Source organism: Alexandromys fortis, unplaced genomic scaffold, assembly GCF_014885135.2.
Source record: "Alexandromys fortis isolate MF-2015 unplaced genomic scaffold, M_Fortis_MF-2015_v1.1 scaffold_53, whole genome shotgun sequence".
Lineage (NCBI taxonomy): Eukaryota > Metazoa > Chordata > Mammalia > Rodentia > Cricetidae > Alexandromys > Alexandromys fortis.
Genome location: NW_026067939.1, coordinates 10397613 through 10422359, shown reverse-complemented (window position 1 = coordinate 10422359; position 24747 = coordinate 10397613). Strand labels below are relative to the sequence as shown.

The window sequence follows — 24747 nt, the reverse complement described above, 5'->3', positions numbered from 1 at the left end:
GGGCTGGAGAGATGGCTCAGTGGTTAAGAGCACTGTCTGCTCTTCCAGAGGTCCTGAGTTCAATTCCCAGCAACCACATGCTGGCTCCAAACCATCTGTAAAGAGATCTGGCGCCCTCCTCTGGTGTGTGGGTATAAATGGGGGCAGAAAGTTGTATACATAATAAATAAATCTTTAAAAAAAGATAAATAACATAATAAGAAGCAATCCTTTTCTCTACTTACTGGCTTCTTACATATATTCTATAAGAAAATGTACATTCAAATTCTTGTACTCGGTAAAGTCTATTTACCTAATTTTTGTATAGAAATTTTCTGCAGGTTCTAGAGATACTTACTAACTGACCAGTTGGGGAACCTTTGTCTGTATTTCTCTTACTGCTTCTAAGAACCATTCGGAATTTCATAAGGCATCATGGTGTTAGCTACTTTGAACTCTTCCTTCAAGATTAATGAGCTCCTGGCTATTTGTCTGGTGGTTTTCACTGACATAAAAAATGTTGACCCAATATTTTTCTAAATGTTCTAACACTTTATTTCTCATTTCTGCTTCTTTTGCTTTTGGAATTTTCACTGTCAATATATCTATTAGAAGAGTGGTGTCTCTTGGGTCTTTGAAGTTATATTTATGTATCCTTCATCTATTTTCTTTCTCTTCATTCTCTCAACCATTTTCACTTTTTTAAGTTCAGGAACAGTATTTCCAGAAATGTTATGATTTCCAATGCCAAACAATAATTTGTATAAATATAAAACCTCTTATTTACTGTGTGTGTTGGTGTGTAGATACATGCACGCTGTGTCTCACATGTGGAAGTAGGAGGAATAACTTGTGAAGTCACACTGTCCCTCTACTAGTGGGTTCTGGAGATCAAACTTAGACTTGGCAGCAAGGGTCTTGACTCATGCATGTCTAAATGTTATTACAATTCACCTTAGACAGAAAGACTATCATGTTGACAGTTAAATTTCAGGATGTCACAGGAATACCCACTCTTTTCTCATTAGCACATGAAATCATTCTTAATATAAGCAATTTTACTTCCAATCTAAATTTTAGTTCATTTTATGATAAAATATATATCTGAAAAACAAACAAAAAAAAAAACAAAACTGGGTGTGGCTTCTATTTTTTTTTTTTCCAGCAGAATGGAATAGTACCCAAAGATTTGTTTTCTCTTTCTCAGTCTTTCAGGAATGGGGCTTCACTTGCCTGTCATGTGCTCCTCTGCAGAAGCCCTCAGATTTGTTCACTTCCTTCACTCAGTGATACACCTGCTTTTCCAAGATGGCTTTGCCTTGATGTGGGATATTATGCCCGCACTGTTTTTACTTCAGAACTGCTTTTGTTCTTGTTGTTGTTTTTTTTAATTTTGCTTAAAGTTCTGTTACCCTTATTTAAAATGTCATGTAGAATTGTTTTAGTGTTTATTTCAACCTGAGCAAATTTTAGGTTCTCCTAGAGCATTTTTAATTTCAACCTTGATTATAATGCAAAAATTTAACATCTGAAAGTAGTTGTTCTCAGTTTAGAAATCTCACATTAATGTAGAATTATGAAAAATAATATCACCATAGAAATGCCTTTGTAATTTTACTAACATATTCATTATAGTGCTAGTTAGAAATTTTTTCATAGAAATTAACCAATAATGCAAACACATGCAGTTTTAAAATTGTTTAACAGTATGTTTCCACATTTTGCTTACTAAAATTAAACACATGCACATAACCTTAAAAACAACAATTTAAATATACTTTTTATACTTAACCTTGTATATTGCATGCAAGCTTGTATATTTATAATTATGTACAAATACTTGCATATAAAATGAATTTATATATATGACCAAAAATATATAAACGTATAAATATATTTGTAATTCAATATACCATGTACAAAAAACTAAATATAAGAAATATATAGCTAGTGGTATTATTTATAATAATAACTATTATAAATAATTTGAATATGCTTTAATTGCTCATTAATTTAAATGGTTAGAGCATAGACTGATATATACAAATATTACTTATTTTAATTATTTGTAAAAATTACTGTCACATTATCACTAACATTCAATTACTGAATATTGAAATTGTTCTTATTGCTTTAGAGGAATTAGAAGACGAGATTCTAATGGTTCTGGCTGCAATATATTAGCTACTTGATCAAATCTGCGTGTGTCGGGTGTGTGTATGTGTGTGCGTGTTTGAAATTAAGTTAATTAGGATATATTACTCATTTGCTAAAACTGAACACACTATGATTCATAGCTGGAAATAGTTTAATTCTAGGCACATCAGAGCCCTTTACCTGAAGTTTAGCATCATTCTAGACAATTTCTGTATGTGAAAAAATAACCAAATACCAGTTAGGAACATGCATGTACACTGACAAAGTCTCTGCAAGTCTGTGCCTACAGAAGACCACAAAATGCCTTGATTGAAGATTTTGAGATTATACTTGATTTTACATTGGGAAATATACAAATATACACTCCATAATTACAAATAATTAATTCTAGTCAATTCCTTACAGCAAAATAATAATGCAAACACAGTCTACATGAAATTAGAACTCTTCTGCAATAGTAATTACCAGACCTAGGAGCCAGAATAAAATAATACATATTTTCATTTCTATGCATGTCCAAACGATGGCAATAAAAATGGTGGCAAAATATATGCAATTATATATATATATATATAGTAGGATTATTATGAAGGAGTAATAATGATATTAGTACTTCAACAACATACTCGTAAGGAGAATCCATTTGTACCCACACACAATTTTCTAATCTAGGTGCTCAACTTGAGTCTGAAAACCCTCCACATAGTTCTGTCAGAATCTACTTTCTCTGTTTTAGAATTTCATGAATTCTTAAAATTTCCTTGCATTTTATAATTATAACAGGGACTTAGAAAATAATAATTCATGTGATCATTGCATAGCATTTGGCCATTTTATTATCCATAACTTTTATTAATTTTTAATTTGACATCATTGTCTGAAGGCAAAATTATATAAATAATAAGTGATGTTGGCTTTTCCCACTTTTGAATATCTACTAGGAAATATATATTCAGTAAGTGTCAGCCCCTACTTAAAATTGAATTTAAAGACCAACTTGATTAGTCTCAGATCATGCATCTAATTTTAAAATTCTGGCAAAGAATACTGATCATTTCAGACCAAATGCTTCTAATTTACACTGGCCTATTTCAGAGTAAATCAAAATAAAACTACTCTTGTCAAAATTCAACATCATCCAAATCATATGCAAATGAAATCTAACATACAAACTATTTGTTCTCACAATAGTTAAGGAACCATTTAATTGGATAGCCATGATAAATATGTGAGCCTGGAAGTTTTAGACCCTGTTCATAATTTTAATCAACATTTCACTATCCATTCTCACATCAGAATCTGAATCATTAGACTCAATGTCAGTCGGGAACGTAGATTATGGCAGGCACCAGAGCCTTGTATTAGAACCAATTCCATTCATTTATTTAAGTTGCAATAGCAACCAATCCATGAATATAACATAATTAGATGAATGATTGACTGGCTGGCTGGATGGGTGGATGAATTTATGTGAAAGGGTTAATAACACAATTACTCTTTTTTTGTACTTCATAGCAATTTTTATTCTTTTATATAGAAATCAAAATGTGTGGGTTAATTTCATAGCGATATTGACTATAAAACTTATCTGTACATGTAAGGGGTGGTTGGGCTCCATTGTCTCTAAGACACTTAGATAGTAGATAGGTAATAGATAAATATGGCTCTTTATATGCCAAGGTTTACTGTAAATGCTTTACCTGAATGAATTGATCTTAGCTTCAATATAACTTTAAAAGCACAAATAGTGATTATTCCCATTCAAAAGTAATACATATCTCACAATGCTAGCTTAACCTTTTTTTATTTTTTTCTTGTACTGAGGCCAAAGATCTTACTGGCCCATGTCTAAATTTTGGAGACAGATCTCTAAGATACAATACTTTTTGTGTGTTATTTTACATTTGAATTTAAGCAAATTGACTCACAGCATAGTGTTGGAAAGAGTAAGAGCTCAATGATGGTGGTTCATATGGAAAGATGAATGAGATATGCTGTGAATTCATCATCATGGCAGTATCTATTAAAGGTTGGCTTCTGTATCATTGACATATGGTTCTGTTTCATCATTTATAGCAATCTAATATTTTTTACTAACTTGTAAATTTTACTACTGTGTCAACTTTTGTTAAGGTAACAGCTAGGGAAATCTCAATTGGCTACCAAGCATGATTTTCTTTTTATTGTTTAATAAAAAGGCAATTAGTCATGTTAATATTATATGAGTCCAAAATTGAAATATTATAAAATAAAAGATCTTTGAAAATTTTTCTTTTATTTCACTAGATGCAAAGAGAATAGTTAGACAAAACTCTTAGAAGGCATAAATAGTTTTTAGTTATCCAAGTAATGAAAGAAATTCATAATAACCAAATGTCAGCAAGTTAGATGGTAGAGACTCTAAGATTAATGCGAATATAACTTTCAAATCTCATTTTCAAAAGTATCCATCAATCATACCTGAACAACTTTTTGGGACTGCACATCAACAATCAAGATTCTATCCAAAGTTGGCTGAGCAACATAAATGAACTTGTCTTTGACATTAACAGCGGAAGCCCATACACATCTCTGCACTTCATCCTCTTCATCTTTGGGACAGACTTCATCCTTTATTTTAAGAAACAGGAAAAAAAAAGTTTGCATCCAATATTATAACATGGTGATGGCAGTATCCTGAGTAGAATTAAAGTTTAGTGATTTAGTTCACTCAACATTAAATGTTCAAATAAAAAGGGCGAGTTAATAGAATGCAGGGCAAATTTAAGTTCATTGCATATGTATAGAAACGAATGTAAAGAAGATTTCAGATCCCCAGATTAAGTGGAGGAGCAGAAAAGAAACCACTGAGATGATTTCTCGTTATTATGGAGAAGGTTTTATTGTGGATAAGAGAGAAGAAATACCCTGAGGCATCCAAAAGACTCCAGAGCATAGAGAAAAAAAGAATCCGATTAGACCTAGCCAAGCCTAGGGAGTATGAATCATAGAAATAACAAGAAAGAAAGTAGTGAGAATAGCCAAGGTTTGGGAAAAACCTTGCCATTATACAGAGAATGAGCGAAGGGTGTCTGGGATGTAGGAAGCCTGTGAACTGCAATAATCTATATGCATGATTACGGGCTGAAGGAGCATGGAGAATAGCGTGGACTTTGATATGCTGAAAGTTGTCAGAGGTAGATGGCAATAGAGCAATATGTCCCTCCGCCAGAGGCAGGGAGATTTCAGAATTCTGGAGGAATATTGGCTTTTATCTAACTACTTAATTCCTTCTATTGGCCAACCTGAGTTGAGACTCCACTCTGTTTTGGACAAAGTCAATGGGCTTGCATTTTTGTGAGGGTAATGGGGGTACCGTTATGACATGATAACCAGTTACTGATTTTACTGGGAAAATGCAAACCCTTTTCACCTTTAACCACATGTTTATGAACTTAATAGTTTAACGAAAACATAATAAATTTAATTTTCTCCTAGGATCTCTCAGTTCCAAAAGTGTTTAACAGAGCAAACATAATGCAAAAATTCATTCACTTTCTTATATTATTCTTCCCCTTTTCTTAATTGAAAATGGACTTTTCTCTCAAACAATACATCCCAATCACTGGCTCCCCTCACTTCACTCCTCCTAGCTCCTCACACCTCCCCTCTCCCTCGGGTCCACTCCTCTTCTTTATCCTCTTCGGAAAAGAGTAGGCCTCTAAGAGGTGATAGCTAAATAGGACAAAACAAGAAACAATAAGACAATGCAAAAGCCATCAAATAGAGATTGGACAAGGCTACCCAAAAGTAGGAAATGTATCCCAAGAGTAAGTAAAAGCATCAGATACACACCCATCCCCAATGTTAGGAGACCCACAAACTACAATAGCACCAAGCCAACAAGATAAAATGCCAGCAGCTGCCTTATCACACAGAAGTTCTGAGTATACACAAACGCACAAAATGCTGATGAATAACTTTTGCAGAGATTTACCTAGGTTTTTATTTAGGACTGATAATTGCTAACTAATGTGGACTTGATGTGGGATGTCCTACTGTATATATGTTGCTAATGAATAAAGCTGTTTCAGTCAATGGCTTAGCAGAGTAAAGCCAGGCTGGAAATCCAAGTAAAGATGCAAAGGAAAAGAAGGCAGAGTCGGGTCAGATGCCAAACACGCTGCTGATGAAACAAGACATGTAGAAAATGATGTAATGTCATGGCCAGGGATATATAGAATAATAGGAATGGGTTAATTTAATATGTAAGAGCTACCTTGAAATACGCCTGAGCCATTGGCCAAACAGTGTTGTAATTAATGTAGTTTCTGCGTGATTATCTGGGTCTGGGCAGCAGGGAAAGGAAAGTATAGTCTCTGTCTACATGGGCTTTGCTTTGTTTGTATACTTTTGTACAATCTAACACACACTATCCAATCCTAGATGAATTTAGCACACCTGCTTTCTTCCCTAAATCATATAAAATAGTGTTCCTTGGATGTTCCATTTCACATCCTTGTTAAAGAGGACTCAGCAAAATCAATTAGAGTAGTGGCATCAGGCATGTGTGATTATATTAAATATCCAATAATACAGTATAGGTCAGGTAGCATATCCATTGCAGGTAGTTTTCATGTTTGTCTTAAAATTCGCAATATCATGATAATATCAGAGCATCTGATAATGAGGTATTCCTGGTCCCCTGTTTACATTTTATGACATCAGGTGTAACTCAAGGCAGACACAGAGCACCCACCAGCTCCGATCTGTTCAGTTTGTCACGTTCACAAACATGCCAGCTCCCTGTTCTTCGAGGCATTCCTTTGTTCAGAGAACAAACTGTAAATAACCTGCAATCCCAGCAGTCAGTTTGAATGATACAGGTAGTTCTGGGTTAGGAAAAGAACATTATTTAATAGCTTGCAGCTTAATGGTTGTTTAACAGTGGGGCTATAGAGAGAGCCATGGCAGGTTAAAGAGGGCACGCAAACCTGGAGGCAGAACCTGTTTAAAACAGTTTAGTTTTGAAATTTCACTCATCAGTTCAGATGAAAGCCCTGGGTAACTTTTCTTCAGAACCATACTGAATGTCACTGACAAGAGCCTAGTTTTCTGAAGAGATAAACAGCAGATAAAGTATTTATGAAGGTACGAAGAGCTGGGAAGAAGGTTGGACTTGAGGTTGATGACTGAGAAAAGGCCCTGAATATAAGGAAATTGTTTACAGATGTGTTGCCCTTGTGTAAAATCGCCCCACTAAATCTGCAGAAGGAATACATTGTGAACACCTGACACAGAGCTGGCAGCCCAACAACCGCTAGACCAGGAGCAATTTCCACAGTTGTTGCTTCCGAGTGATTCAACAGTAAACTAAATTGCTTTACTTGAAGATTGTTTTCTATTTGTATGCCATTCCCCAAAGGCACCCCTGGCCAGACTTGTAATCATTTTTAAAAGGCCATTAGGAACTTCCTCGTAGACACCTTGAATTCGCTTTATTTTGCTTATGCCATTATTTCTGATTAAAGCCTGCTAGGTTCCATTTAATGACAGCACTTCTCTTTTTCAGATTAAACATATTAATACCTATATTTGTGGGTGGCAATTATAGAGAAATATTATTCACATGTATTGAACATTTAATGGCAAAACACAACAATAACTACAATAAAAAACAGCAATTAAAATAACATATGCTAATAGGATAAGAGTCAGGGAAAAATATAATTCTAGTGAAAACTTAGAACTTATTCTGGTTGGGTCATTTCCATATTAAATCCTAAATTTCATGTATATCTGTTATGTTACCCCAACCATTAGAGGTCTAGAAGATTTATGCTGGCTATGGTAGAGGATTTAATTTTGGAGTTTAATAGCATTGTTGGCACCTCCTATGTGGAACCTTAGTAAGTCAAAGTGGAAATTATAGCCACTTGTTTTAACTTGGCAATTCATCATTGTATTTTTTAGACTGTTTGTCCATTATAACGATTTGGCCTCAAATGTCTACTTTACCATCTTCCCTCTTATTCTGCGTATTCCTGCCTTCAGCAGATCTTGCATTACTGCCCTTGGGAAAGACACTTTTATTCTTTCATTTGCATTAAATACTTCCATGATTCCATCACTCAATGAGTTTCTGCTAATTATCTGTCTTCTTTTGTACTTCCTTCTTTCTTTACCTCCTTTCATTTCTTTTTAAGACAAGATCTCTTATATCCTAAGCTGACCTGCAACTCTGTATGTAGCCAATGATGACTTTGAACTCCTATTCTTCCTGCCTCTACCTCCTGCCGGTATGTACATCTGTGAGCCACTGTGCTTACTATGTGGTGCTTAAGATGGAACCTAGGGAGTCATGGTTATATCAAGAACTTTACCGATTGAGCGGCATGTCTAGAGCCCCAGAGACTTTCATTTCCCTCTCCATGATCTTAGGATACCTACCCAGAGTTCCCTGCTTTCAGAAATGTTTACAGTGCATTTCCTCCTCAGTGATAAACAACAAACTATGAACAACTTAATTGGATCAATCTGCTTCTCCATTCCAAACATGCATCTTACTTTATTCAGATCTTTGGAGAATATTCTAGAGTCATACTTCCCTTTCCTGATTGAGGGTTTTCTGCAACCACCAACATCAACAGAAAACGATCCACTGGAAATAAGATGGTTTGCTTCAATAGGATTCTGTAGTCAGAGCTGGTTCAAAGTTAAAGGCTGAGACCCACTGTTTATTTCAGGCTTTTAAAGCCATGAATAAATTGGTAAAAAGATTTCCTAGTAATAACTAACTCAATGCCATGTGCATAACCAAACTTAAGACATGACTACATTGAAACTCTTCATAAAATACACATATTCCATAATGAGAAAATCTATAGATTAAATGAAAAAAGACTCAAGCAAGCTAATGGTGGGGATCTGTGGGAGGAGAGAACTAGAGATTGAGACAAACAAGCTTAGGGTAAGGGGCTGGCGAAGTCAGTGTATTCCGGCCACACATAGCACAAAAGTTACCAGGCTATCTGTTATTCCTGTCTGCCCCAAGCCTTCTAGGTGAAAATCAGTTATACCTCTCTCTCTTTGAAGAGAAACCCTGTGTGTTTAACATTTGTGGCTCACCTAGTGCTTATCTGTGAACACAAGGGCTTCCATGTCTCCTAGGCTTCACCTTTTGCCCCAAGCAATCAGACCTAAAGCTAGTTCCCCTGTGTTACCTTCAGTAAAGGGCAGTCTTTTAAAACCAACAGAGAACTTAGGATCTCATATTTGAAAGTGGGGCGATCCAGCCGTGAAGATGGCAAATATTTTCCACATATTGTCAGTGACTATATAGGGTGACCCAGAGCATGGTTTTCACTCCAGCTCCAGAGGATCTTACACATGCCACTCACCTGGGCATACACCCTGAGCACACACATAAACACATTCATTAAAATAAAACAAACCTTTAGGAAAGAAAATAAAGAATTTTAGTTCTTTAGCCAGAGAGGCCTTGAACTTTCAATCTTCTGCTTAAGGCTCCTACGTAGCTAGGATTACAGAACTTGATCACCAGGCTCATACCAACCACTAGTTTTCAGTCCGTGGACAGCACTGAGTAGCTATTCTAAACCTAATATGGGACAGAGCTGTACTTGTAAATAAAGCATAATTATGGGAGCATGCTTCATCAAAGTATTGTGTTTTCAAATCTCTTTATGATGTTTCAAACACTTATTTTCTTCCATTACTGAGACACAGGGCCAGAAAATCAGGGGCCCATAAGTGTATTCAGTCTACTGTCTATGTCACTAGTATCCAGGAGTTAAAGCTGTTTTGTATTTCTATTGGAGAGTAAAATAAAATAGAAAGAAGTCAACAATTGAATAATGTGTAAAGCATGCATAGGATTCAGTTTTCTGTAAATAAAGTGTCCCCGAGATAGAGCCACATGGACCCATTTATTTAAGAGAAAAAAAAATGGCTGCCTTTCTGATACAGTGACCCATGAGTACTTGGGCTGCAGAGCCTAAAAATCTTGTCAATGAAGAACATTTTGCTGCTATCTGACTTCATACCCTTGTTATAAGGTTAATTCTTAGTTAAATTCTCTTTGATCCTGGTGGCTTTATTTTCAGCTAATTGTGGGAAACCAGAGCTCAAGACTGGTTTCCTTCACCCATTTCCTCTATGCTACATGTTCATTCACACTGAGGACCACTATGGTCAGATGATGCCAGACTGCAGTTTGTGGTTATCATCTTCCAGACCTCCTTGATTTAACTGTCTCCAGAGAAACTGTGAAGTATAATAGCACAGAACAAACATTAAACATAAAAAGAAATAAAGTGGTGAATACTTGAATCAAAACTCAAACCAAGAAAAGGTGAATTATTTGCCTATGTGGGCATAGATGGGTAGATGGGCAAGTAGAGTAAAAGACAAAATAAAGTTTGGTTTATGTTAGGGAAACTCAAAAAAATAAAAGGAAAGAAGGAAAGAAAGAAAGAAAGAAAGAAAGAAAGAAAGAAAGAAAGAAAGAAAGAAAGAAAGAGGTACCAGTTCCATAAAGTATTAGGAGCAAAGAAACAGAAAAAGAAAATGAGAATTAAAGTCATTTCTAAACACACACATACATATGTAAGAAGAGTTTGCATTAAAATATCTCAACAATTAGGAAAATTTGAGCTGTACTATGTGAAGACTGACATGGGCAATAGAAAGGAATTCGAGCGTGCTGAGACTAATTACAAGTCATGCCAGGTTCTCTCAGCTATAAGGAGAGGTTATCTGGTGGTCCGGATGGTCCAGATAAACACTGTTTTATTCAATCTACACAGCTGTGAGTGAGAAGATGGCATTAGTATTTTGACCCACCACCATTAGTGGTACATGAGATGTCCTGTAATCTACACAAATTATCTTGGACGCTGCATTAAGCAGCAGCATGGGTTCATCCCAGAGTATGCTGTAGACAGGGAATAAATGAAAAGTTGTTGGAACCAAGGGGACAGGGGCTGACATCCTAATTAGCAGGTACACATAAGCACTTAGGTTGAGGGCTTGCAAGCTGCTGCACTGTACTCTTGTTGCTTGTCAGTAGCCAGTGAACAGAGACTAGATCGAGCAGCTTTGTCTTATCTCATTTTTTGTGCTTTTCCATCAAGCAGCTTCCCTAGCTCCGAGAAATCCCCCGTCTGGCAAGAAGGAGAAGGAGAATTGGGAAACCTGCTCTTCTCACTGCTGACAATTTATGAGTCACTGTGGCCCCTGTTCCTTAATGCTGCAGGCTCTGTACATCACAGAATAAAGACATGGGACCACTGTGTTCCATTATGCACTAACCACTCCTTCTTAGCACATACGTTGTATAAACTGATTGTACTAGCTGAGCCCAATAATCTTACTAAAATCATTTTATTGCAAAGAGCTTTCAAACCATAAACAGCAGACAGCTGGACAGATGTATCCCTCAAGCCAGCAGTTAACCAAACCCAGTGTTTAAAACTAAATAAACCTCTCTATATACAAACATTAATTATATAGACATCCTCAAAACATATAACCCAATTTATCTTATCTTCAATAAGTTTTTTACTCTCAGTAGATTTTATTAAAAAGCAAACAGAAACAATAATTTTCCTCAGCTCTTAAAATCACACCACCCATTTTCTTAATCAATGTAGATTTGGTTGCTGTAGTCCCATTTTCTGCATGTGAACCCGTCTATCACAATGTGTCCCAGGGATTTTCTTGCCTAGACTTCCTCAGAGTTTATATTCATGTTCCAACAGTTTGACTAAGCCATATCCTGTTGTACCCAAATAAAAAGATTAGCCTTTGACACATTTACTAAATATGATAATGAGGCAAAGATTTTGGGGGCATAAATATGTGTTATCTTACTCATGGTAGATAATAAATGGATCAAGTATTAACCTTCTTTGTACCATCTTTTCAGTCACTGTCTTGGAACTCCAATTCTACAGCAGTACTAACCATAATGTGGTCTCTGCACTGCTGTGTCTGAGACCACCATCAGTTACTGAGCTAAAAATAACCTAGAGTTTCAAACAGCTGTTTAGAGCCTCCTGCAGGCTTGACTAGTGCAGGCTACAGTGAACATTATTGGATTATCTGGAGGATTTCATTTGGCCAAACAACTGACTAACCAAAAGCAAACACGAAAAGTTAGACTGAGCTCCTGTGTCACAATTTCCTATTTTAAAAAATGTATGTTAGATTCACAAAACGTATGTATAACCAATGTGATCAAAATTTGATTCCACTGATGTAAATACAATATTCCATTTATACTTGGAAAGTCATGTGTTAGGTTACAAACATTTTTGTTGAGTGATTCTTTTCAATTTCTCATAAATGTTGTAAAATAATCATCATTTAGAAATTACATCAGAATATTTAATTCTGTATTATAATGGAATCTCTTACAGTTTTTAGATATATGTGTATATAAAACTCTGTGTACATATGTATATAATCTGCCTGAACAATTTATAAATACTATAGTTGCAATGTTTTCTTTTCCAATTCTGCTTTGTACAATGATTACAACTTATATTTAAAATAGACCACTAAACAAGTTAGAACCAAAGGACATTTTTTTTTCCTCTTCGGTTGCTGTGGATGAAAACCCAAGGATTTGCTTACATTAGCTAAGGGCTCTATCGCTGAAATGTAACTAAGCCTCTGAGAATACCATACTGATTTTCTAAAACACTAAAAGGAACCGAGATAAACGTACTTTCATCCATCCTCTAATTGAAATCACTGCTTACAACCCAAGCGCTGTACCACCCACCCCTGAAATGGAAAGCAATGAATTTGTCACATTCTATTAGAAATTTCATGATGTCAGTGTAAGCCAGAATAGTATCGGACATACAATTTGGGGACTTTTTTTTTTTTTTTACCCTAACTGGTGCTACACTAGAATACTAGCTTATTGTGTGATTTTGATTTCAGGACATCAAAAGCACAAAGACTATACTAGAGAAATTCTTACTTTCAACCTAATAAGAATGCATTTGTGTAATTTACTGTCAGTGTTAGAGTTAGGCGGAGGGCAGTGTGCAGGCGGAAGCCAAGCTGTAATGGGGAAGCAGAACAATCAGCCTGGAGGCTAATGATGCCCATGTGGACCACGTAGCAATACCCTTATATTACTCGTGAAATACTTTTCATAAGCCGTGATTACCTCTTTAGCGAAATGCATATAATAATGTTTTCCATCAGACAGAGTCATTGTGAGGATTAAACAAAATCATGTTTGTATTGTCCAAGTAATCAGTATAACTCACCTCTTATTTTCAGGTAGAATTTTCTCTGGGGACTGCACTTCATGGAGTTACACTAGTCTATATATTTCACATAAACTTTGTTTTCATTTCCCACCGTTGTTTGCACAGATTTGGCTGCATGCATTTAAGAGTTTCTGAGTGATTTTACGTGTGGCAAATGCGGATTTCTCTCTGTCGTTGACTATCCTTATTGAACTTACTAGGACATTTCTCATTTACTCATCTAGATTTTGATAAGACTGAATTCAATTTATATCAACTTTTTTCAATTCATGCATGAAAATAAGAGGTATTAAATGGCACAACTGTATCTAAGTGTAAAATGTTTATCAAAAATTTAATTCTATATGGATATCTGACATGATAAATAATAGTTAGATATTAAATACCTATAAAATATAATGAGAAAACTGGAGACATTATAAGTAAGGGCAAATTAGATAGCATTCCAGTCCTCCTAGACGTTGCAAGAGACTGAAATTCTAGGTTAGGCAGGGGCTCACATGGCTGAGAATCCTAGGGATAGAAATGTTGTGTCTATTGTACAGGCTTGTATTTGAAAGAGTGAGAGAGATTAACCTAATTCTCCCGGCCAAAGACTTCAAGTTACACCATATAACCAAAAGAGAGTAGTTGGCAGAATGTGTTGAGATGAAAACAAATACCAAAACCCCACTGAGATATAGTAATTATGGTGAGTGTCAATAACTGTGAACTAAGTAGGACCTGGAGCTTCACTTTCAAACAACTGAAGAACTAGCATGAACAACTGGAATTAAATAAAAGACTCAGTTTAAGTTTGCTTCTTAACATAATGAAGGATTTTTTTAATCACAAAGTAGTAATAAATTTGTTTTATGAAGTGCACTTAGCAAAGTGGCTAGCAAAGAAAAACTAATAATGAAAATCGGTTACAACACAGCATACTACTGTCCTACTGTCCTATTCTTAAAGTGGTAGAAAGTTGATTATAGTCAAACAGAAGTCCATCCATTTGAAATACTGATATTCCTTTCAAATATATTGTTTACCTTAATCATTCTGCAAAGAGAGAATATAAACTTCAAACACAGTGTGGACCCTAGTTTTATTTGTATTTGCACAAATACTCCAACTAACTTTCAATACATTCTTAGGACTAAAGAGATCAATAAAACATTGATTCCCTAATTATATACCACACAGTATGATTTTTCTGACTTTGGTTATTTGTCAGTATAGCATTCTAAATGCAGACAAGATCTAAACTGCTGTGTTCCCTTCGCCTCAAGTCTATCTTGGGCTATTCATTTCCCTGATCAAACAGTGCTGTAGCATTATTTAAAAAAAACTGACAGCGGCTTAAATGTGAAATATTTTAGAAGGAAAAATCTAGTCATTTCAAGCATTTAAAGTAACTTTGATTTGGATTTAATTCACCTTGAATGCTGCATCTCATTTGAAGTAAATTATGTCTCATCATTATGAATTCATAAAAGAAAAGGGCAACAGACTATTACAAAAAATAGTTAAATAACCCGGAATGTGCGCTGTGGCCTCCTTCCCTTCTCAGCCCTTCGTTTTCAGGATGGCACTGAGTTATGCATTCTATAGGTTTCTCTTTTTACTGATTTAGTTGTGAAAAAAGATTCTCCTCGATGTGTAGACTATGTATATCTACTACGCATTGTCAGTGAGACGGAAGTATGGATTGAGTTCCTTGTCGGTCTGTTGACTGTAGTTAGCCCTTGTAACACCACTCAAGCACCCCACTTTGATCCCACAGTGCACAGTGTCAGAAGCAGATGGTGCCCATCATTCAAATGGGTTTCACCCACCCTCACATATTGTCTAGCTAGAAGCGCCTGATGTGGTAGACAGGCTGCTTTGTTCGTTGAGTCTGCTACTGGCTGAAAAAAAAATATCCTGTCATAATAGAATTATCTCCACTAGATTATAAATCTATCTGCAGACATAATTATACACATTTCTATTTTAAAACCTGACTGTAGTTTACACAGAAATCTGTGCCACATAAAAATGCTAATGAGGAACAATGCATCTGATTAACCTTTTTTTTTCTAGCATCAGTGATGGAACCCAGAGCTTTACACATGTGAGGCATAGGGCAAGATTTAAAAACAATTTTACATTTTTTTAATACTTATTGCTTGATTATATTGTTTTTAAGCTGGACTCTTACAATGTAGCCCTGGGCTATCCTGGACTCATATAATGTAGATCAGGTTTAGCTTTGAAATTCGAACAGACATCCTACCTCAACCTCCCACATGCAGAAAATGCGGTAGCAAATTTTACAATGACAGGGCCCACAGATATGGGTCCATTCTAATTTGACTAAAGGTCAGAGAGTTGAAACTTCCTTCTTTTCCTTCAAGGTTATTGTCAACACTTCAAGTCACACCTCAGAGTTCTTTCTCAAGGTTATTGTCAACAGGTGTGGCTAATATCCAAAGCTGGTATTTCAGGTCTTAACAAGTACATCTGCTTCCACCTCAAAGAAAAGTCTAAGGATCCAACTAGGTTCCCACTTCCTTAGGGAGATAACTATAGATTCCACCCAGGGAGTGGTTGCCTACAGAATGTTTTGGTTCAGGGTGTGAGCTTTATTTGTCTTGTTCTGGCAACAGAATATTTAACTAAGAATGTAGCCCTTAATCCTCCAACTGGTCTGTTCATTCCTTGTATCCTGTGAATGCAGTTTTTTATCTTACTCCTACCTTTTGGGGTCAGGCGAGTGATTTATAGCTCGTGTATATCCTCCTTAGACTTTTCTTTGAGGCAGAAGCAGATCTGACAAGTAAGACTAAAGCAGAAATTTGTGTGTCTGTAATTGTTTTATAGCACACTGCTTTCTACATGTGTATTTACACGTATTGTAATATTTTGCTTTCTAATCTTTAAAAGTAAATGAACAGTGTAGCTAATGGTACAGCTATGCTATATCCTAGCAAGTTCTGGAAAAAAATGAGTGCATCAAAAACATGCTGAAAAATACATGATAACTGCTTAAACATGATGAACAAATCTTTAAAATACATAATCAACAGTCAGAAACTTCTTTCTTCTGGGAAATGAGTCAATGACTATTTAAGGTAAGATCAGGGAATTTTAGACTTCAGTCACTGGCATTTAAATTTTAATTAGGTGACTGTATCTTAATTTCAGTGTAGAAATTCTGTTGGATAATTATAATTTATATAAAAATTTAATTCTCAGTACTGAACAGTTTTGGAATATCTACAAATTAAAACATTAAGACTAAAACTGTTAATTTGATGATTTATGTTTCCATTCCTGAAAAATTCAGATGATGTTTGTAACCTGATAGAATTTTCAGTATACTTTAAAATGAAATAGAGATTGTTTAACTAAAATCAGTTATCAAAAACATACTGACATAAAATATTTAATAGTGGTATTTCAAAAGACACGTGTCAAAGAAAACATTGTCTAATTTAATATATAATATGCAGACTGGACATGAGGAGACATGGTGGAACAAACTGTTATGTCTTAAAAATAAACAACAATAAACTTCTATTTATTAACAATAAATACTGTATTTTATTATATAAATAAATAAACACATTTAAACTATATATATTGAGAATTGTACCACTTTTTATTTCAAGTGTTTTTATGCTTAATGATATCTGTATTAATACTCTTTTCAATCACCTAACATCTGTACCCTTTTAAAAAAAAATCTAGTGAGAAATTCAAGTAACTTTGAACACACTAATTATTCTGCTCATAGTCATTAAAACAACTGACTGGTTTTATCAACAGCTCCTGGAGGAAGCCTTAATATGTTGTCTTCTAGAACCTTGCTGAGCCTAATTCACAAGAGCTTTAACTTTCCAGCCTCCTCCAAAGTCATCCCAATGGGAGCTTACAAATAGATGTGCACCAGAAACACAGAGCAAGAGTGTGACAACAGCATGAAGTTTGAGAAATATCATAAGATCTCAATACAACTGACACTTCCAAAAACAGCTGCATAAATGTATTTCTTTTGAAACAGAGAGAGTAATCTCTGAAGGAGTATTAAGAAGGCGTTTCTATTTCTCTCTGTAGAAAGTTCTTTGCATTTTGCATGATGTCACTGTACATATAAAAGAACAAAAGCATAAAAATTTATCACTCCACAGTTGTGCAAATTAAGCCCTGTTTGAGCAAGGCCCCACAGAGACAGCACTGTGCACGGGAAAGTCCTGAATGTGTTTTCCAGAGTGCATTGCAGTTTGGATTTAGAGCGCTGCCCACCAGCAATGCCTGCAAGTAAAGTGTCCACACCACATTAGAGGATTGTTGTTTAAGCAAGTATTGGGGTGCCTAATATTGAAAAGTAGTAATTGAGTTAGAAACAGGACAAAGGGAAAATTGGAATTGTCACTAGGAGAGTTGGTGAGTTGGTGGAGAAACATGGGCTGCTCCTGCTTGTTAATTTGAGCCAATCTTGCCTCATCCTGGGATCGCACTAAGGATCTATTACTACATACTCTCTGTATTCTAGTAAATTATTCCTACTAATTTTCCAGGGAAAAATAATCTTCAAATGAGGGAGTCAAAGGTTAAAGTGCAGGAGTCTTTGAGATTCACGTTAAGTGTGCAAAAAAAAAAAAAAAAAAAAAAAAAAAAAAAAAAAAAAANAAAAAAAAAAAAAAAAAAAAAAAAAAAAAAAAAAAAAAACCCTGCAAGTTCAGTTTTGCTTCTCAGAACACTTAAAAATTGACATTTAATACATATATAGAACCTATGGTCCATGCTCGAGAATAGTTAAACATGGACCATTTTCTCAAAACTGGTAGTCAGTCAGAGTAACACACTGGTTTTTGTCAAGGTGAGTAGTTAGAGCCAAAGAAACTTACATCTGTAAGCACTGAAGGTGATTGAATTAAAAACCTTTAAGCATCTCGTGGGTGGTGGATGGGATTGGCAGTCCTTGAAATCCAAATGAATGAACAGTTTGTAATCTGAAAGAATGTCAACAGTTTTCCCCAAACTTATTTCAATTTGAGTATGAATCCGTAAGTCCAAAAGAGAAATATATTTACTTGAAGATCATACCCTCCCTGACAAGATGAAATCATGTGTAGAGCTGGTATAAATAAAGCAAAAGTCCTGCCTACCAGAGATACAAAACAAAGGGCAAAATTCAAACCAAGAGATTAAGGAATAACACAGCTCACTGAACGCATCCTCGCAGAGCTCTCCCAAAGTCTGAAACCAAACGCAAGCTGACCAAAATTGAATTTTTATTTAGAATGAGCAAACAGCGCCTTTTGAAGAATTTGATGGAAGGTGTGAAGTGTATCAGTCTTTATCTACCCTTTACTGATCCACTTCCTATGTCAGGAACTGAACTCTTACTATCTTAGCGTTGAAATGACTTTGAAAAATATCTTATCAATGTTTATTCTTTATTCATGAGTAAAAAAAATGATTCCAAAAGATTTCTCCCCTACTGTTTATATCCAAGAGAGTTATCCTCTAAAATCAGATAAGACAGATTTAATTTATCTACTACAAAGAAAGGCTGTTTTTGCACATTGAAACAGTGCCTCAGATCTTATCATCACGAATTAATAGGCACTAGAGATTAAATTTATCCCCTAAAACTGCAGTGATAAATTATTCTTAGAAATGTTTTTGACAAACAACAAAAGAAAAACTCTGTTGTAGTGAAATTATAAAGCAGGGATTAATGTTAAAGTAAGGAAGAAATAAGATGCACCCTGATTTAAAGTTAGACAAGACTGAGTGACTCACAGTGGTGTAAGGCAATGGAGATTTTGTTAAATTGTTTTACTATTGCTCTTTGTGTTTATGTATAGCAGTTTTTGAGCTTGTCATGAATACACACCTCATCATACACTAAAGGAAGAACAAACAGAAGTGACCAACTATGTTCCCCTGACCATACCTTGAGGTTTAAGTGCTTGGCCAAATCCCAACATAGATAAGGAGATGGTGATGATTACATAGGTGACTGACCTCATCCAGTATGGTGAACATGTCTCAAAACTCAAGTGTCCAAACACAGACAAAATTCTATCTCGATATTATAATATTAATGAAGGTTCTACATTGACATTTAAAATACACATCACTGACTACAGGGCAAGGCCAGTTTGGGCACCTTCTCCTATATTGCTTAGGGTCTTAGCTGGAGTAGTCATCTTTGTGGATTCCTGGGAATTTCTCTATTTCTGGGTTTCTTTCTAGCCCCTTAATGGCTCCCTCAATCAAAATATCTTTTTTTTCCTCCTCTCATCTCTGATGGAAACGGAGGCAGAGACCTGGATCAGAGCACTGGACTGAGCACCCAAAGTCCAGTTGAAGAGTGGGAGGAATGAGAATATGGGCAAAAAGGTCAAGACCATGATGGGGACACCCACTGAAACAGTTTACCTGAGCTAATGGGAGCTCACCAACTCCAGCTGGACAGGGCCAAACTAGTCCCTCTGAATGTGGGTGACAGTTGTATGGCTGGGGTAGACTGTGGGGCTACAGGCAGTGATACCAGAATTTATCTCTACTGCTTGTACTGACTTTTTGGAAACCTAATCTCTTTGGATGGATACCTTGCTCAGCCTAGATATAGTAGGGAGGGCCTTGGACCTTCCCCAAAGTATGTGCCTTATCCTCTCTGAGAAGTAGATGGGGATGGGAAGAAAAGGTGGAGGGAATAAGAGGAGGAACTGGGATTGGTATGTAAAATGAAAAAACAACAAATTTATGTGTAGATAAACAGAGAGGGAGGAAAGAAAGGGATGGAAGTGAGAGGAAGTAAGGAAGAGAAAGAGGCAAGGGAGAGAGAAGAGTAGGGAAGGAGGGAAGGGGAGAGGAAAACAGGGAGATACAGAAAGAGATGGAAATATGGAGACAGACAAGACAGGTTTCCCCAATGAAACACTGTCATCTTACCTAATTCTGTACCCTCTTCCTATGAACTCACTTAACAATTGGAAACTTGAAGTTGCGGAATATCACAATATGCACACACAGTGGAATAACAATATTTTCTATCTTTAAATATAGAAAAACACTTCATGTAACAAAAAATTATTTAATTCAATTCAATATTATGTGTTCCTCGTTTTATTACTATATATGTTTGCTTTTCATTTGTGGGCTTTTGATGTGGGAGTGTCATATCAATCTGTTGATTTCATTGGCTGAGCAATAAAAGAAACTGCTTGGCTGGCCTGATAGGTTAGAACATAGATGGGAGGAGGAAACAGAATAGAATTCTGGGCAGAAGAGGAAGTGAGGTCAGACTCTGTGCTGCTTCCAGAGGGACCAGACAGCCGCCATGCTCTGCTCTCCCAGGCAGCTGCAACCCATGATGGACTTGGGCTAGAATCTTCCCGGTAAGCGCACCTTGGGGTGCTTACACACATCATTAGAAATGGGCTAGTCCAGGTGCGAGAATTAGCCTGTAAGGGCTAGAGTTCATGGGCCAAGCAGTTCTTAAATGAACACAGTTTGTGTGTTGTTATTTCGGGCATGAGCTAGCCAAGCGGCCAGGGTGTTGGGGACGCAGCCCCGCCGCTCTTATTTCAACAGGCTTTGCATTCAGCTGTGAATTGCTGTCTTCATATAGCAATATACAACAGCATTACTGGCCTCTGATGGGCTAGATGAAGAGAAAAATCAAGTTCTCAACCACGAACTTAAATGTCTTCTTTAGTCACATGCCAAGGCCTTGTCAACTTTAAGTGAGAATTTAAATGAGAATTATGAAAGAATATTCATATTTTAAATGATCACATTTTGAGTGTTTAGTATATGTCTGAATTTGCATAAGAAGAGATAGGTAAAATAAGTTTAATGTTAAATATCCAAAATACATACATTCTAAAATTTATCCTATTTTCTTTTACTTTGTTAAGGAAATGATACACTAAAAAGCTGGAGGTGTTCTAATTAAGTAGCCTGAGATAGTTATTGAGTGTTGTGTTCATTGTTGAAAATGTATCTTTATCAAATTACTTATAACATAAACAAGTATAAAAATAGCAAAAATAAGATCACAAATTTAGAATTTCCTACCCTAAGAAATTTTACATAGCTACATGCTCCATTGTCTTTCCAAACTATAATTTTATTTACAGAAGTTCTTTTAAGACAGCAAAGGAACTCTTCAGAGACTTGCCTGAAATCCAAGGAGCTTTTCACTGGGCTTGATGTGTCTCTGAAACTCACATTCCGTGGGCTGGATCACCTTGATTCCATCTTCATAAAAAACATAGAACATGTTCCCAATGCCCAGACCTTAAGGAGAAAACACATTTCAAAGTCAAATAGAATCATCAGAAACCTTTCAACATAACTGAGCACCCATTAGCTTCCTGGCAGTGCTGCATCGAAGAGGTTACCTGATGTTTATAAAGCACACTACCTCCCTACATCAGACACACACAGGCATTTTCTTGGCCTTCCTGCCAATCTTCTAGATCCACTTTCAGGCTTCACATCCATGGGGAACAAAATAAATTTCCTTACTTATGCCAATACTTATCTATGGGACTTAAGTCATAATTAATCTTATAAATTGGGTGCTACTAAATATAAAGTCATAAATTTTAGACATATTGAAAAGTATCTCTCTGTTTTCATTGATGGGAAGAAAATATATTCAAAGATTAATTTGGATTTTATGGTTTTTATGAATAGTGTTTGTATACTTCATTTATAGCGCATGAATTTGCATTATGTAATAACTCATATGTACTGAAATAACTGTAGATTATTTCAGCAATGATCTGGTAACTATAGTTCCAAAGAATAGCACATTAAGAGAAGATATTCCTAAACAGTAGCAGAAATGACTAACATGCAAGTCATATCTGTTGCAAAATTTTCATAAGAAAGAATCATTGGTTGTCAGCTTTAAGCTATATGTATACCTGTGCATAACAGAATGCAAATTTTATATTCAAACCTTAAAAAGATTATATTTATAAGGCTTAAAAAGACAACTACTTCTTATTTGTATTAGTCAAGCCTACATGTAAACACTAATATATGCTATATATTAATAACTATCAATTTAATATTTTAGTTCCTATATATTACTGTTGTAACTTACAATCAAACATAAACAAGTCACACTGTGTTGTCTGAATCATGTTGAAACCTCTGGAGTATTTCATGCTTCTTACAATACTCCTCTCAATTTTGAATGAATATCTTTCTACCCCAAACTGCTCCTGAGCTACCATCATGAATCAAAGTACACATGAAACTGGCAACTAGTTGCCATCCCGAATATCTGCTAATTTTCTTGAACTATTCTCACCTCTCATCTCTCTTTATACTTTCACTAAGGTTTATTTAACCATATTTTTCAAACTAATACTCAATGGGATCCCACTCTGAATTACTGAACTGGTCTAATTTCTGAGTTCAAGTGTCCTTGGAAATACCTAATTTATCCAAATCACGCATTTAAGCCTGCAACTCTGTTTCTTACCTTTAAAATATGAACTCATACCAGTACTTTTATAAATCATAAAATATATCCCAGGATACCAGCCACAGGTGAAATATAAATAATTAAGTACCTGGGGTTTACTCTGTTTTGTTCATTTAAATTTTCTCTAGTAGAAAAATAATCCCTTAGTGTTTATCAAATCCCCCTGAAAACATTCACTTTTGGGCATGGAATTATAACTGTGTAATCACTATCCATATTGAACTTAGAGCTAAGAACTGTATCACATGGCTATTGGTGAGAATCAAATGATATCTACGGATACAGAGTTAAACGAATGGTTAGCACACAATAAGATTTTAAGAAGCAGTAAATGTTGATATTCAATGATGCTATCTCTCATGGACAGGACATAACTGCAGGTGAAAGGTCATTTCTTCACTGTGTTCATTCTCCCTTGAACTTACTTTGATTGCTCAGTCTGTGCTAAATGTCTATCTTCTCCACAATAACCAATTATATATATCATGATCCCACAAAAATTTTAACTTGATTTTCTAGTAGAACATTTCTCATACTTTGTCCTTTCAGATTGTCCGAAGAGCTTTCTGTTCATATTCTTGCTGTAGTAAAATGCCATTCACTTTTCTAGCTCATTCTTCTACAAAGAAGTATGGTTTTCTTGAAGACTACCAGGTATGTTATCATCTGCATCTTCAATATTAATTCATAAGCAGATAGCTAAACTAGTGCCTGCTATTAAGCCCATTACAAAAATATTTGAAAAATGCAAAATAACCTGAGTTTGCTAGTCACTTTTGAAAATGCAATATTTAAAAAAAATGATGTGTTCTTTATACGTAAAGGACATTTTTACTTATTTTGACTACTTAGGCTGAAGCTACGGAATTTTTCATGCTTAGTATTTGTTCCAAAGCAAAGGTTTCCCTGTCTTCTCAAACTTCTATATACTCAGTGCCTTTCAAAGTGCTAATATGTACATGCATATTAGAAAAAAAATATTTGTAAACAATACATACTGCTATAAAGGCAGAGTGGTCATGGTTCTCAGAATAAAAAATAATTAGTCCTACAGTTTTCAATTACACTAAATGATAATGTGTATTTAATGCTACAACATATTATAGTTCAGTGAACGCTTCTGCCTTGCTAGTTCTAACAGTCTTTTTTTTTCTCTTTCATTTTTCATGTGTTGGTGGAGACAAACACCTGTACTATGTCATTTCCAAATCAATTGTTAATCTAGCTGTTAATCTGGAAATTAGTTCATGATTATCTTAGATTCTTTGGATTCTGTTCTCCTTATATACAGTGTATAGAAGGCACAGAAATAATTACACTCCCTCTTATAAGTAGCAATTATTTCTAATCTTTACTGAACATTTAATTCAATATTAATACAGTGAAGGACATATGATTGCAGTGTGTACTCATATTTAATCCATGGGGGCATGGCAGTGATAGAGTGATTTTGTACCCTGTTATCTCTACTATTAATTATGAACAGTACATACATGATGAATTTTGTTCCAATATGATCTGAGTCATTTCTGGATATTGGATTCACATTTAAGCTAATAGAGGAGAGGATCTTGTAGTGGTACTTGTTCTGGATTAAACTGTCAAATGACCTTAGTTTATGTAACACTGTCAGTAACGACTTAAAATCCTATAATGATTTGTTAATCAAAGTTTAACCACTGAGTTTAAATAGTTAGGAAGTATTTCCTTAATTAATACTATACTTCCATTTTCCAGTGACTATAAATATATTTGCATGCATATATGTATATATACATATATGCAAGATTCTCAGTATACATCTACATGTAACAAAAAAATTACCTTTAAGCTAAA

At 35.3% G+C, this 24747-nt stretch overlaps 1 protein-coding gene across 1 annotated transcript in view; it reads right to left on the bottom strand.

Moving 5' to 3' along the window:
• The window catches only part of Fstl5 (follistatin like 5), a 288146-nt gene that overhangs the window by 44720 nt on the left and 218679 nt on the right, over positions 1 to 24747 (bottom strand). Inside the window, exons 10-11 of the mRNA XM_050147516.1 lie at positions 21589 to 21707; positions 4597 to 4746 (exon numbers count right to left, since the gene is read on the bottom strand). Coding sequence (XP_050003473.1) covers positions 4597 to 4746; positions 21589 to 21707 — 269 coding nt within the window. The remainder of the gene's footprint in view (positions 1 to 4596; positions 4747 to 21588; positions 21708 to 24747) is intronic.